Genomic DNA, 14,619 nt, shown 5'->3' on the forward strand with positions numbered 1-14,619 from the left:
AAAAATCTTTAGACATTAAATTATTGTACGCGTTATTAAAATGTAATAAAAAATGGGGCAATTTGGGTATTTCAAAAAATTAGTGAAGTCTTTGACACCAAAGCCACGTTTCTCATTCACTACCAGGATAAGCATTTTAGTCGACGAAAAAGTTTCGCTGGCCTGTTAGCTTAATTCGTCGGCTAAGATCTTAGCCGACGAGCCTTCGTCGGTTATGATTTCGTCGGGAAAGGGTCGTCGGCGATGACTTTAGCCGACAAAACAAGAAGACGTCGTCGGCTATAGTCCCAGAGTGTACCCGACGAAAAACAAGTCGTCGACTATAGTCGCAGAGTTTAGCTGACGAAAAACAAGTCGTCGGCTTTTTTCCCAGAATTTAGCCGACGAAAAACAAGTCGTCGGCGTTTTTCCCATAATTTAGCCGATGAATACCTTAAATGTGTCGTCGACCGTAGTCTGAGACTTTAGCCGACGAAACATTTAAGATATTCGTCGGCTAAAGTATGTAATAAAAATATTAAAAAAATAACTATAGCCGACGAAACAGATTATATTTTGTCGGGTTTATGAGGGTTTAGCCGACGAAACATGTCATAATTCGTCGGCTAAACCGTGGAAAAAAATTAAAAATACTATAGCCGACGAATATCTTACGTGTTTCGTCGGCTATAAGTCCATTTCAGTATAAAAAAAAAAACCCGAAACTTCTAAATTACCATTCCAAGCAAGCTGCAAAATACACCAAAACAATTCCATATAACCATCAACAAGCACATAAAACTATATAATAGATCAACTACACAAAATCTAGATTGTCTAAATCAATATCCGATTCTGGGGGCTGCTGCGGCGGCTGAGGTAGCGGTATAAGCGTAGGCATGGGCGGAGCCGGAAGTCCCTGAAGCTGGGTAGCTGTAAACTCCTGCAAGTACTGGAACATCTGCTGCTGCTGGGCCTGCTGAGTGGCATATACCGCGGCATTATAGGCAGCCTGAGCAGCTTGCTGTTCCCGTAGTCTCTAAACTTCCGACTCTAGCTGAGTCGTCCTGCTGCTGGTCGAGGCTACCTTTCGTTGAAATCCTGGAGTGGTCTTCAAGACCCCCTCGCCCTTCTTTCCTAGACCCCGGTAGTAGAAGTTGTTTGCTCGCGGTGGGAAGGCTGTGCCCATGATCCTCGCCCCAACCCTCGGATCCGAAGTGTCGATCCGGGACATGGCTTCGAACATCTCTTCCTCCTGCGTGTCCGGCCATGTCTCCCTCACTATAGCACTCGTCACTTCGTCACTAGCCTCCCTCACCTTCGCCTAATTGGATAGGAAAAAAATGATTAATTAACATTTTGACATATATATAAGTAAAATTAAAAATTTAAAAACGTAAGATGACTTACAATATCCTCTTGGGCGTCAGGATATGCCTTCTCGTACGTATAGACGTACCGGTTGACTTCTGGATGTTCCCTGGGTGCCTCGTCCATGAAGGCAGCAAACGGTCTAGAACCGGCATGATGGTTCCTTGTGTTGCCAACAACCATGACATGCATATGGAACATCTCGTGCATGTACTTGTCATAAGTGGGATGACCAACGTCCCACAAAAACTTAAGCTCTTTAATCAAATGTCTCAAATACACATCAAGACACTTCCCTGGATAACCGGGCCCCGGAATCAACCAACTCAACATATTGTATTCCTTCTTCATGCACATCCATGGAGGAAGGTTGTATGGTACCAAAATCACCGGCCATATACTGTATTGAAGACTCATGTTGCCAAAAGGGTTGAACCCGTCCGATGAGAGCCCGAGCCTCACATTTCGGACCTCTGACGCAAAATGAGAAACTCCCTGTCTATATGCTTTCAAGCCTCCCCGTCAGCAGGGTGTATAAGGGTATCTTCGTCATGCAATTCCCTATCAGCGTGCCATCTCATAGCTTTGGCCGTGTGTGAAGACATGTACAACTGCTCCAGTCTATCCCTCAACGGGAAATACCGAAGTACCTTCACAGGTTTCCTATTACCTGCAGGAGTCAGCTTATACCTGTCAGTGTGACATACCGGACATGCGTCAAGGCCACCAAGGTCATTTCCTTCTGGATCCTTACCCTAGAAGAGAACGCAGTCATATCTGCATACATGGATCTTGATGTAGGAAATCCCAAGATCTTTCAGGATCATCGGACCTTATGATGAGTGGTAGGAAGACGATGACCGTGGGGCAGCATCGAAGCAGTGTACTGTAGATAATCATCAACAGCCTTCACGGTCGATTTTAATCTTCATTACGTCCATCACACTTTCAAGAACGGTCTTCTGACAACCGAGGTACATAGGGGTCTGTTGGAAAGCAAGCAGTTTGTTGTACTTGTCCATACCAGTAGTGTTGACAACTCTAGGGAAGGGCTGCACCAGCTCAGGCATATACTGTCCTTGAGTGCATACATCGCTCTTATAAGGAAACATGTCGTTGATGAAGGCCATTGTTGGCCATTGTTGTACTTGTCCATACCAGCAGTGTTGACAACTCTAGGGAAGGGCTGCACCAGCTCAGGCATATACTGTCCTTGAGTGCATACATCGCTCTCATAAGGAAACATGTCGTTGATGAAGGCCATTGTTGGATCGTTGGATGTACTGCCCGTCTCAGAAAATTGGCCATGATCATGCGGACCCCATGATTATGTTTCACCGTGATATAATCAACATGTGTACTTCTCCCAAAACCTGTTACTCTTCAGGTGCTGTCATACTTTGTTAATCGTAAATCGATGCATACCGCTGCGACACTGACATTTCGTGCACGGGCAATAGAAAATTGTATTCCCGTTAACATTAGCCAGCGCATATTCCAGAAAACTCATAACTCTTTTACCATATCTTTTGTCCCATTTTGGAAGCGAAATCCAACTCTTATCCATATCCTGAAAATATAACAAAATATATATGTATAACTCTAGCTAATTATTAATTAAATTCCATATATAAAATCTCAATTCATTTAGTATTCTACGTACTACAACTAATTAATTAACATATATATATATACTTAATAATTACATAACAATATTATATATCAACATCATCACAAAATCATCATCAACTCATATCATCAACAACTTCATACCAGCAACACAATATTATAAATTAATTAACATATATATATATATATATATCTACTACTTATTAACAACAACTTCATATATATTATCAAATATGTCATCACCCAAATCGATCAACATATATATATATATATATATATACATACATCCAACGTACTCTAAATCGATCAACTCATAACAATATTATATATCAACATCTATCAACAAAATCNCTCACTACTAAACTTCATTAATTAGTACAACGTTAAACCTTCTACTAAACTTTACTTACCTTAACCGAACAGTTATTAATTAAATTAATTAACTATAGTATATATATATATATATCTACGTACTTATTAACTACAAACTCCACCTTAACCTTACCCTTACGTTTGTTCCGTAACCGTTAGGTCGTAGTACCTTACACCTTAACCGTAATAATAATAAAACTACTATAATATTAATTATTATTACTACTACTAATAACTAATTAACTAATACTATATATAATACAAATCGATCAACTCATAACAATATTATATATCAACATCATCACAAAATCATCATCAACTCATATTATCAATAACTTCATACTATCAACACAGTATTATAAATTAATTAACATATATATATATATATATATATCTACTACGTATTAACAACAACTTCATATGTATTATCAAATCATCAACCAAATCGGTCAACACACACATATATATATATATATATACATCCAATGTACTCAAAATCGATCAACTCAAATAAAACTCAAAATCAACATATATACACATATACGTACCTATATATAGCTCCACAAACTAATTATGAACAGATTTCGACAACACCCAAACTTTTTCTCCCGTTTTTTTTCCCAGATGAGCTGCTGTCCAGATCTGCAAATATAAGGCACTTTAGCCGACGACATTTTAATTTCGTCGCCTAAACTTTTAAAAATTTCGTCGGTTAAAGTTCACAGACTATAGCCGACGAAATAAATTCTTTAGCAGACGACATTTTAATTTCGTCGGCTAAAGTTGACCACAGCCGATGAAAATTTAAATTAGCCCACAAAAAAATAGTTCGTCGGCTTGGTTTTTTTTATTTTCGTCGGCTAAAGCCTTTTTTCTGGTAGTGATTATATGAGTGAAAATTACAACAAAAACCTTTAGATATTAAATTATAGTGTTATTCAAATGTAATAAAAAATGGGGCAATTTGGGTATTTTAAAAAAATCAATGAAGTCTTCTACACCAAAATTGCGCTTCTCATTATAGGAGTGGAAACGGAGAGGTGGAAAATATATAGAAAATTTCATAGAAGTTCATTTTTCAATATTTTAACCTTCATAAGTCCACCCTGATATTTTTGTCCATACAAGTCCACTTTTTCAGTCCAAGCCGATCAATTTATTTTTTGTTCTACCTAAAATACCCTCTCCTCACTCTTTTTACCAATCCAGTTTCTCTCTCGTTCATTCTCTCTTTCTCTCGCTTCTCTCTCTCTCTGCTCTCTCTCCATTCTTCGATGGCCGATGCTGCCGCCACAACGACGACGACCGACGTCGCGCTCCTCGACGACGACCGACGCTGCGCTCCTCGATGACACGGCCAAGATTCTGAATCGAGAAGGCAGATTCGGTCGGCGTCAGATGATAAGGTGTTGAGTAAGAGGTCGTGGAGGAGCGAGGAGAGTGGAGCAGAGCTTGTTTTCGATGATCTCCAGTGACACCGTCGCCGATTCACCTAACTTGGAGGTCACCGATTGAGAAGTACCAGATCTAGTCGACGACTTGTAGATCTCCGGAGCTCCGATTGGAGGTGACTGTTCTGATTACATGATAGTGTAATTTGGCCAGAGTTTCTTTCCTTGGTTTTGAGAAAAAGTAAACAAAGAGTTTGCTGATGTTTTGTGTTGATATTGATCTTCGTCTGAAGTTCTAATTCGATTGAAATTTAGTGGACGAGAAATCATGAAACCGTTTTGTAATAGTGTAGATGAATGGAATTGAGATTGTATGAGATAGTATATCTTCAACACGGTCATAGTATGTTTTCGACACTGCGATTGTATGTTTTAAAAGGGATAAGTCCCTTTCTCCTTTGGATTCTTCTGAATAAGTTCATTCCTTTGAAAGGGATCGATGGATCAGCCTTTTCTTTGTTACTAGTTTCTTCATTTCCAGTTAAATTAAATGTGTTAACATTGTACTCATGTACTGTATGCAAAATTAGAGTACTTGTGCGTATCGGAGAAACTGTAATTCTATAGGAGATCGATCATATGAAGTTAGGGGCGGGCTGTTTGAAGTTAGGGGCTATTTTACCACTATACCAATTGGTCAGGAGTACTAAAGGTTCAAATGCATGTTCAATAACCATTTTCTTAGCTAATAACTTTTACAATAATATTACGTACGCAAAAAAAAAAAAAAAACATCCAATACGTACTTTGGACTCAGATTTTGTAAGATCGATTCTAAACAAAAGTTCTCACTAAAAACAAAAAGTTAAACAAAAGTTGAGAAGAGTGCAAAGTTCTAAATTTACTTTTCGACCGTTCTTTTTTTGTCGTCTAACTGCTCACTTAGGCAACGAAATCTTCTTGCCTTGAAAATGTTCGTCGCCTAAGTGTTTTCTCTAGTAGTGACCCTATCCTGCGCGCGCTGCTATATACTTACTTAACCGTTAATACAACTAGTTTGTCTAGCCGTCAAATGAGAACCAATCTAGTAATATAAATGAAAATTGATAGTATATCTTGGCTCCGGCATCCTACTTGAATTTCGAGGTTGCTTCAATCTATAACATGATATATCATTTGCTTTGTCGTAAGACAATATATTGCTAGCTGGAAACTGGAAAGAAGCAACATCGACTTGTTGTACACACGGTAGAAGAATGCTTATATCTTGCCCTCAATTGTAGAGAACAAACAGCATGATCAAGATTTAGAAGGATACACAAATGTCTTAATTTGCATTAGTGTAGCTCAAAATACGTATATATAAGATATACCCACAGAGAAGGATATAGCCATATGAAGATCGAAAAAGAAAAAAGAAAAAATTAATGTACTCGTAAAGACATTCTTCAAATGAAGATTTAGACAATCATCAATAGTCTCGATCATATACGAAACTGCGGAATAGAATTGATCAGAGATGATGATTATCTACTTCCAGGACGTTCATAATTTCATTTGAAACCAGATGTTGTTAATTTCCAATACATAAAACTAACCATGGAGATCACTGTACAACCCAATTTTCACCACCCTCTTCCCTATATATCCTCGTCTTCCAAAATCACACTCAACTTTGCCACAGAACTATAACTTCCACCACCACCGTGGCGTCCGCTCCTCCCTCTTCTTTTCCTCACTGTTTCTCGATGAACACCAAAACTGCCGCCGCCCGCCTCCATCTTAGGCTTGATCACATCCTTCTTAATAATACTAAATACAACTTGATCATCCCCTCCTTTACAACAACACCTATTACTCCGTCTCATATTGCCAAGCGCCAAACTTGCCCTAACAGCCAAAGCCGCCATCTCCTCCGCCCGAAGCGGCTTATTCAACCAACTCAAAGGCAACACAAAGTAAAGCTGACCCAGCTGAAGCTCTTCGTCGCCGTTAACAGCCGTAATAAAGCCTCCGAAATCCATGTCGTCGGCATCGCATACAAATCCCGGGGAACTGATCTTCTGCAGTACGTAGGATGCCCTAATTGGGTTTGAGAATTCTTGGAGCTGCCCATCTGGGAGAACCAGCTTGGTTGTGGTCACAGAGGTTGATGAAGAACTGCTAATGCCCATTTAGACAGTACGTGATGAATATCATTTTGGTTAGGACTTCGAAGTTTAAAGGAAGATCTACGCGTTTGTTTTGTTAATTTGATTGAATAGTTAATTAGTTTTTATTACTCTTTAATTAAGGGATTCTAAAAGATATTTTACTTTATTTAATTTGTGTTAACTTTTCTTGCAACTTGGGATTGATCGCCATTATTTTGTTTGGATATATACGGTGATCCATATATTTATGGAATCACTTGCTGCTTCTTTTTATTGTTACAGAAATACTTGTTTCGAAAACATGTCTGAATTCGAGCATACATAAAACATGATTCTAATAAGAATTGCAGCGAATTTACAACTTAGAAATAGAAAGAGTTGATTATAATTCCATAGATTTTTTTGGCAAGAGTATTTCCATAGAAGTTAGTCATGGAAGGCTTGACAATGGATACGAAGCATTCCATAGAAGTTGAAATGTTATTATTATTGTTGAGAGATTTGTAATTAAATCAGGAATTATTATTACACTTTTTGGGAAACAAGAACACTAGTAGACTTGACCACTAACAATTTTAACACGATCGTCCAAATAAGTTAGAACTGAAATCGCATTCCACTATATAACTCTCTTTCATCGATTACTTCTTGACACTAGCATGCATCTAAATCATACCCGGTTCAAAAGGAAAGAGAAGATCGAAGGCACCCTAGCTGACACTCGTTGAATACAAAACTGGACCTGCATGTGCAATTGTGCGTGTAAGCCACCAACTGCATGCACCGCGTTACGAAGCCTGGGTTAATTGAGGCGTTTTATTTGTACCTTGTACCTCTCAGTTTAGACCTACTAGAAATTGGCTACAAAATGGAATTTTATGTTTGGCATATTATTAAACAAAATATGTAGTCCACATATTTGTTTGTAGGCAACATAATTAAATACAGTTTTATGCATATACTTGCAGGAACCAAGGTTATAGTTGAGGATCTAAATATGTACTCATCGCAATTCGCAAGTAAGGTGTAAATTGGTTTGACACCGTTTGAGCTCACTTTTAATTTGACTCTTGTTCGTGAAACAATTGTGATCCTCACATATAACCTCAACAATTTTCCCAATTACGTACCACATCTACACAACTAAGCCACACCCTTTACAGCAAGCACACTAAACACCAATGAAGCACGTACACTAGAAAATATAAAAAAAGAACCAAAACCAAACCCTGAAACCAAGCTATATCATGAGACCATGTAACCAAGAAAATCAAACCACACTAGTCAAAACAGAAACTCGTAGTATAGACTCAAACGACCGGGATGATATATAATCGGGTTCATCGTCTTCTGGAAATATCAGGAATTCAAGATGGTCGCATGAAAGAAGCAATAACAGCAATTATCAAACTCGTCGGATCACCCAGCAACGCTGATATCACAATCTTTAGAGCCAACCCTATCATCTCACTATACCTCCTCACTTTACCTCTGCTGTGACTGGTCTCAACCATATTTCTAATCTTCGGAACGCTTGTCATCTCTGACCCCAAAAGCTCAGTCGAGCTCTCCTCGATTATTTCCCTTGCATATGCGACTTCCAACTTATACTTCTTGCATCTCGACCTATAAATCCACCTTCGGTCTTTCTCGATCAGCTTCAGCTTGACGCCCTCATCCTCAAGCTCCATAGGAAGCTTTGTGCAGCAGGGATTGTTGGTATAAGGATTGTTGGCTATCCCTTTTATGATCAAAACACAAGACACAAGCTATTTTATATATCCTGATGGTAAGGATATCACAAGTGAAGAATGAAGACTTGACAAGATCACATGTGTCCTAGGTAACTGGTGCATATGCATCTGATGCTTTTCACTGAGAATTCTACATATCCTGATGGTAAGGATATCACAAGTGAAGAATGAAGACCTGCCTAGATCTCATGTGCATCAGGTAGTTCATGCATATGCATCTCATGTTTTTCACTAAGAATGACAGCTTTGCCTGTCATCCTAGATTGGATGATACCTCCTGGTGTATCTGCATGTCCTAATCTATTAGGTCTATATGTATGCATGTCTAAATGCTTTTGCTATTTGTGTATCATTAATTTGAATTCCCCTGTTTGAATTCAAATCCCCTTTAGCAAAACATTTGTCGTTGGCTTGGTGCTTCAAGTCAGTCTAGGGTTGTGTAGTGTTTCCAACCCGTGACCACATGACTAGAGCTTAGAGGCTCCAGCTAGGTTTGTGATACACAAACTAATATATTAGCTGGCTCTTTGTCTTTATCTCATGTACATCAAGTAGTTCATGCATGTGCATCACATTCATTCAGGATGGCAGGTCTGCTTGCCATCCAGATTTGGTGGATACCCCTGTTGTATCTATCCTAATCTCTGAGTCTGACTTCGTGCGTATTTAAATGGTTTTGCTTCAGCTTTTCAAGTATTTGAATTTCAAATCTCTTTTAGCAAAACATTTTTTATCGTGCTTGAGCTCCAAGTTAGTCTAGGGTTGTGTTGTTCTTCCAACCCATGAGCACATGACTAAAACACTTTTAGGTTAGCTCCTTTTGAGTCCAGCTGGGTTTTGTGATACACAAACCAAGTCAGCTGCTGAGCCATGTGATGCACCGCCCAAGCTATCAGCTGGCCTATGTGTCCTCATATAGGAATAGGTTTTGTTGTGTCTCTTTCATTCACAAAACCTTTTGTTTCTTCCTTATTGGACCATTATCATATAAGAGAGTTGTGTTTGTCTCTACTCTCTTGGAGCCTTTTGTTTGTCCCTTGGCCCTCTCACTTTATGAGTTTGGCCAAGGACTAAAGTCCAAAAGTTGCCTCCTATTTTGGTAGACGTGCATGCTCTCCTTTAGCTTGCACTTTGCCTATATATATATGGAGCAAGTCTCATCTTGCTCCTTGGTTGTTCAAAATATAGTTTTCTACATTGTTTTAGCTGGGTCTAGGTTTTACTTTGCATTGCTCATTTGCCTCTAAGTCTTCCCTTGGTGATTGTAAATCTTAGAGCAAGAGTAAGAGCAAAAACTCTTTTCATAAACCCATTAGCATTCTGCATATCATGAGTGATGGTAGTGCAGCAACCCTAGAAGTATTCAAGAAGTATCAGTTGATCGAGGAGAGCTGAGTTCTAGAGAGTTAGTTAAAGGTGTTAGCTGTCAACTGAGGTCTGAAGAATCCCTCTCATTAGGATAGCTGAGTTCTGAGTTGAGTATTCTGAGAAGTGTTCAAGAAGAATCAGTTACAGGCGTTAGCTGAGTTCTGAGTTGAAACTTCTTCTTATACATTCATATGTAAACACTTGAGAGACAAGATAGGTAGGTCTAGACTAGTAGGTAGACTAGGTAGGATAGCAAGTAGTTGTTGTATCCCGAGAACTATAATCTTGTGAGGAGTGAGGTGAGTCACTCAGACACAGGAGAGATAGATCTAGACTAGTGGGTAGACTAGGCAGGATTGCAAATCGTCGTTGTATCCCTAGACTATAATCTTGTAAGAAGTGAGTTTTACCTAGTGGAAAGGTTTGTCCCTCAAGAGTTAGGGGCACGCAGTTTTTCTCCCTAGTGCAGGGTTTCTGCGAATAAAAAACATACTGGTGTTATTTCTTTTACTTTCCAGTACTTGTTCTTTTATTTATTACTACGTCTCCCTGTTATCAGGATAGCTAAATGTTTGCTATCCTTGTGAACAGAATTGGACGAAAAAGTAATAAAGGCCTATTCACCACCCTTCTAGGACCTTCAGGGATGCAGGTCGAAGTTGCACCTGTCACAACGGAACAAGAACCCGGTTACAGGCGTGGTGCATGCATCGCAATAGTTCGTTGCGTTCGCCGGCGGCCTCAAGCAGAACTTCAAGTTTTTGCACTTGGGCATAAGCGGGTGGAATAAGGGAGTACAAGGATCGACGCCGCAATGCTTATGGAGGTCGAAGTTACATTCGGCTCAAGTGTAGTGTTTGCCCATTCCTAGCCCCTTGCAGCCATCACACCTGAACCGGACTGTTGTGTCCTCGAGCTTGAGCGGGTGCCGGGGGTGGCTTTCGTGGGATATGTGATTGCCGATTTGCCGTCAATGATCATCGTCTTTTTTCAGGCTTGCTAAATTTGTAATTTAAGTTGGAAGTTCTAGTGTAATGAACGTAAACCTTCTGAAGGGCATTACATAGAAGGGGGAATACAATATCTCTTATGATGCATTTGCATATACAAAGGGTAAGTTACTTGGCAAATTACATGTTTATATTAGTTGCTGATTTCCATTATGCTGGGTATGTGCCTATCTTCACGGTAATATATACGTACGCGATTACGTATCAACCTAGGCTAGACGGTATATAAAACTGTTTGAGTACACTCTTGTTTTCAGCCGATTGTTGATAAAATTCGAGTTCGTCTATCTAGTTGGATGGGTTCTATTCTTTCCATGGCTGGCAGGCTTCAATTGCTCAAGTCTGTTTTTTAATAGCATGCTGGTATATAGTTTTCAAGTTTATGAATACCTATTTATCTGCTGCGGCGTTTGGAGGTTTGGTGTAGGGACTACTTGTGGTCTGGCTCCATTGATAAGAGAGGTGTTCCTTTGGTAGCATGGAAGAATTGTTGTACTTCATTGGAGGAGGGTGGGCTAGGCTTAAAGCAACTTGCTCTCCAGAATAAGTCTCTTCTTCTAAAGAGGAGCTGCAAAGTTTTTTCTTCTTCTTTAGTTGGTAGCTCTTTGGATGGGTTGGTAGCTGATTACATTCTTAATGGTGATTGGAATTTTCCCTCATTGCTTCAACTACATTTTCCAGGCCTCTGTGATTTAATTAGTGGTGTTCCTATTGCTCTGCCCCCAAATATGCCTGATAAATTGATATGGGTTCCATCTGCATCTGGTGAGCTAACTGCAAAGGATGCTTTTCACTTTCTACGTCCGCGACTTCTTAGACAAATTGGGGTAAGCTTATAAAGTCTAAATATATTATTCCTCGTATCTCTATTCATTCATGGAAAGTGTTACGAGGTAAGGTATTGTCAGAAGATGTGTTGCAACGACGGGGATTTTCCTTGGCATCTCGTTGTGCCCTTTGTGGCTTGGAGGGTGAATCATTGCTTCATATTTTTCTCATGCTCTTATGCTTATTCCTTGTGGGGATGTTGGGTATCTTGGTTTGAGTTGGGTGTTATGCCATCGACTATTATGGATTTGTTATTTTATGGTTTGAATGGCCGTAGCCAACAACTTAGAGAATTGTGGCTGCTTTGTTTTACTACTACCCTATGGTTTATTTGGAAGGCAAGGAACATAATGAAGCATGATGGCCGTTTCATTTGTGTGGATGCTTTACGTAGGCTTATTTTGGGGCACATACAAGCTGCTAGTAGATTAGCTACAGGTTGTATGTTCAACTCTTTGGAGGAGTTACGAATCCTGAAAAATTATAATATTTCATGTCATCCACGTAGAGCTCCTCGTATTATTGAGGTTAATTGGCATCCTCCTATCCATGGGTGGGTGAAAATTAATACTGATGGTGCATGGCAGCGTGCATTAGGACGAGCCGGATATGGTGGTATTTTTCGTGACTTCCGTGGTTCTTTTCTTGGTGCTTTTGCGTCTAATCTTGATATTCCTAGCTCCGTTGAGGTTGAGGTCATGGCAGTAATCCAAGCTATTGAGTTAGCTTGGGTTAGAGAATGGAAACATATATGGCTTGAGATGGACTCGACTCTTGTCCTTCATTATCTTCGGGATCCTCATCTTGTTCCTTGGCGGTTACGGGTGGCTTGGAGTAATTGCTTGCACCATATATCACATATGCATTTTCGGTCCTCTCATATATTCAGAGAAGGTAATCAAGTGGCGGTGCGCTTGTTAATATTGGGTTGTCATTGACTGGCATGTCATGGTGGGATGATCCTCCTCCTTCCATCGTTGATCATTGCCGGCGAGATGCACTTGGTCTCCCAAATTTTCGTATTTGTTAATGTTTTTGTTATGTGTTCATTGATGTTTTTTATGTGATTACTTGTTTCTCTGCAAAAAAGGTTATTTGTACTTTATGGTCGGCATTGGTCTAGTCCTCCGGCTTCTTGTACCTTTTTTTTATCAATAAATTTTCGTGGAGGGACGGTGAGTTAGTCCCTCTACGCTTACCAAAAAAAAAGATTTGATGAAATGGTTTTGAAGCTTCTGGTGTTTCTATAAACTATATATACAATGTAACAAATCATCTTTATACGTTATAACATTTATGTATTGGACCTGTGAAAGCAACAAACCGAATCACCTTCCAGAAAAAAATGGCATATGTTCTAGGATATGCTGTATCTTTTTAGATATTCTCTATGTGTGCCTTGGCCTTATGCCAATAGGATATGTAGTTTGACTAGATCTATGTATTCATATCCTTACCATATTGGTATTGTGTAATTCTCTATATAAAGGGCTTCTATCAATGAATAAGATGATGATTCTCTTGCTATCTCTTTGTCTCTACACTATCCTTCATCACGTTATCAGCACGATGTTCTAACCCTAGAGTCAATAGCCCACCATTTGTTTTCCAAACCCTAAAATCGGGCAGCCTTGTTTTTCCCGATTTCCGACCAAAATTCCGACTTCCCTCCGCCGGAATTTTATATCCCCAGAAAGCTCTCTCCGTCCCGGATCCAACGCGCCGGCCTCACCCTGAGAACCGGCCGGAAAGTCTCCGAACCGGCCGCCGGAAGATTCCAGACCGCCGCCGCTACCGACCACCGGTTCACCATCTTCCCTTGCTCCGATCAACCGCCGCTACCGACCACCGGTTCACCATCTTCCCTTGCTCCGATCAACCTGAATTTTTGATAGCAGCTTCCTCATCCAGAGGTTCTCCTCCTGTCAAATTTTCAGCCCCAAATTCGAAGTAAAAGTAGGCGAAACATCGTTTCTCCTCTCGGCCGTTCGCTCCGCTGCTTTCTTTTCATCCGATCAAGCATCCAAGTGTTTACGGTATGTTTATTTTACAACCCTAAAACTCTTCCAAGTTCAATACCCTCAGGGGAGATAAATTGCTTTCTCCCCTTCTTCTACTCCATTCTATGCTTGGGTCGGTGTATTTGCAGGTACCAAAAATCCTGAAATTTTATTCGCGGGTCAAGAGTGTGTTTGATCACTCTTGTTTCCTTGTCCGGGTTATGTATGATCAACCCCGACCTATCACCGGATTGTGTTTGATCAATCCGAGGTCTTTTTCCGAATTGTGTTTGATCAATTCGCGGCTTTTTCCGGATTGTGTATGATCAATCCGAAGGACAAACCATTAAAAGCATCGTTTGTGACCTCTATCGAGTCTCATAACAGCTTGGTTTTGTATGCAAGAGCAATGTAACATTCTGCTCCTTTGAGTTTTGACGTACTAGATGCCTAAGGCGGATCTTCGCTTGGTATCTGTGGAACCTTTCATTGGAAAGGATTAAACCACATGTTTTGACCCCCAGGCTACCAAGCCTAGATGCCGAGATTTCACATCTCATACGCTCAAAGTCTTTGAAGCGCCACATCGACAAAAGCCTTCAATGTCAATCTGTGCAAAAAGTAATGACCACAAAGTACTGTGGAATGCACTCATGGAGCGTTTCTCGAAACGTTCATATAACTCTACTTGTTGAGTTATTAGTCAAGTGGATTGCTTACCACCTTAATTGACTACATATTGTCGATGATCTTTTGTGGCATCA

At 40.0% G+C, this 14,619-nt stretch overlaps 2 protein-coding genes across 2 annotated transcripts; both read right to left on the bottom strand.

Moving 5' to 3' along the window:
• Positions 1–6,382: 6,382 nt before the first annotated feature.
• Positions 6,383–6,916, bottom strand: LOC101313183. Its single transcript, XM_004291955.1, has one exon. It carries the CDS (start codon positions 6,914–6,916, stop codon positions 6,383–6,385), a length of 534 nt encoding a protein of 177 aa, XP_004292003.1.
• A 1,346-nt stretch (positions 6,917–8,262) lies between these two features.
• On the bottom strand, positions 8,263–8,586 carry LOC101313479. The gene has a single exon (XM_004291956.1). The coding sequence runs from the start codon at positions 8,584–8,586 to the stop codon at positions 8,263–8,265; it is 324 nt and encodes a 107-aa protein (XP_004292004.1).
• Positions 8,587–14,619: the final 6,033 nt, after the last annotated feature.

The sequence above is a fragment of the Fragaria vesca genome, linkage group LG2 (assembly GCF_000184155.1).
Source record: "Fragaria vesca subsp. vesca linkage group LG2, FraVesHawaii_1.0, whole genome shotgun sequence".
Taxonomy (NCBI): domain Eukaryota; kingdom Viridiplantae; phylum Streptophyta; class Magnoliopsida; order Rosales; family Rosaceae; genus Fragaria; species Fragaria vesca.

Bases quoted from the DNA above. Each gene is read 5' to 3' on its own strand.
- LOC101313479 (XM_004291956.1), bottom strand. From the start codon at position 8,586: ATGGAGCTTGAGGATGAGGGCGTCAAGCTGAAGCTGATCGAGAAAGAC.
- LOC101313183 (XM_004291955.1), bottom strand. From the start codon at position 6,916: ATGGGCATTAGCAGTTCTTCATCAACCTCTGTGACCACAACCAAGCTG.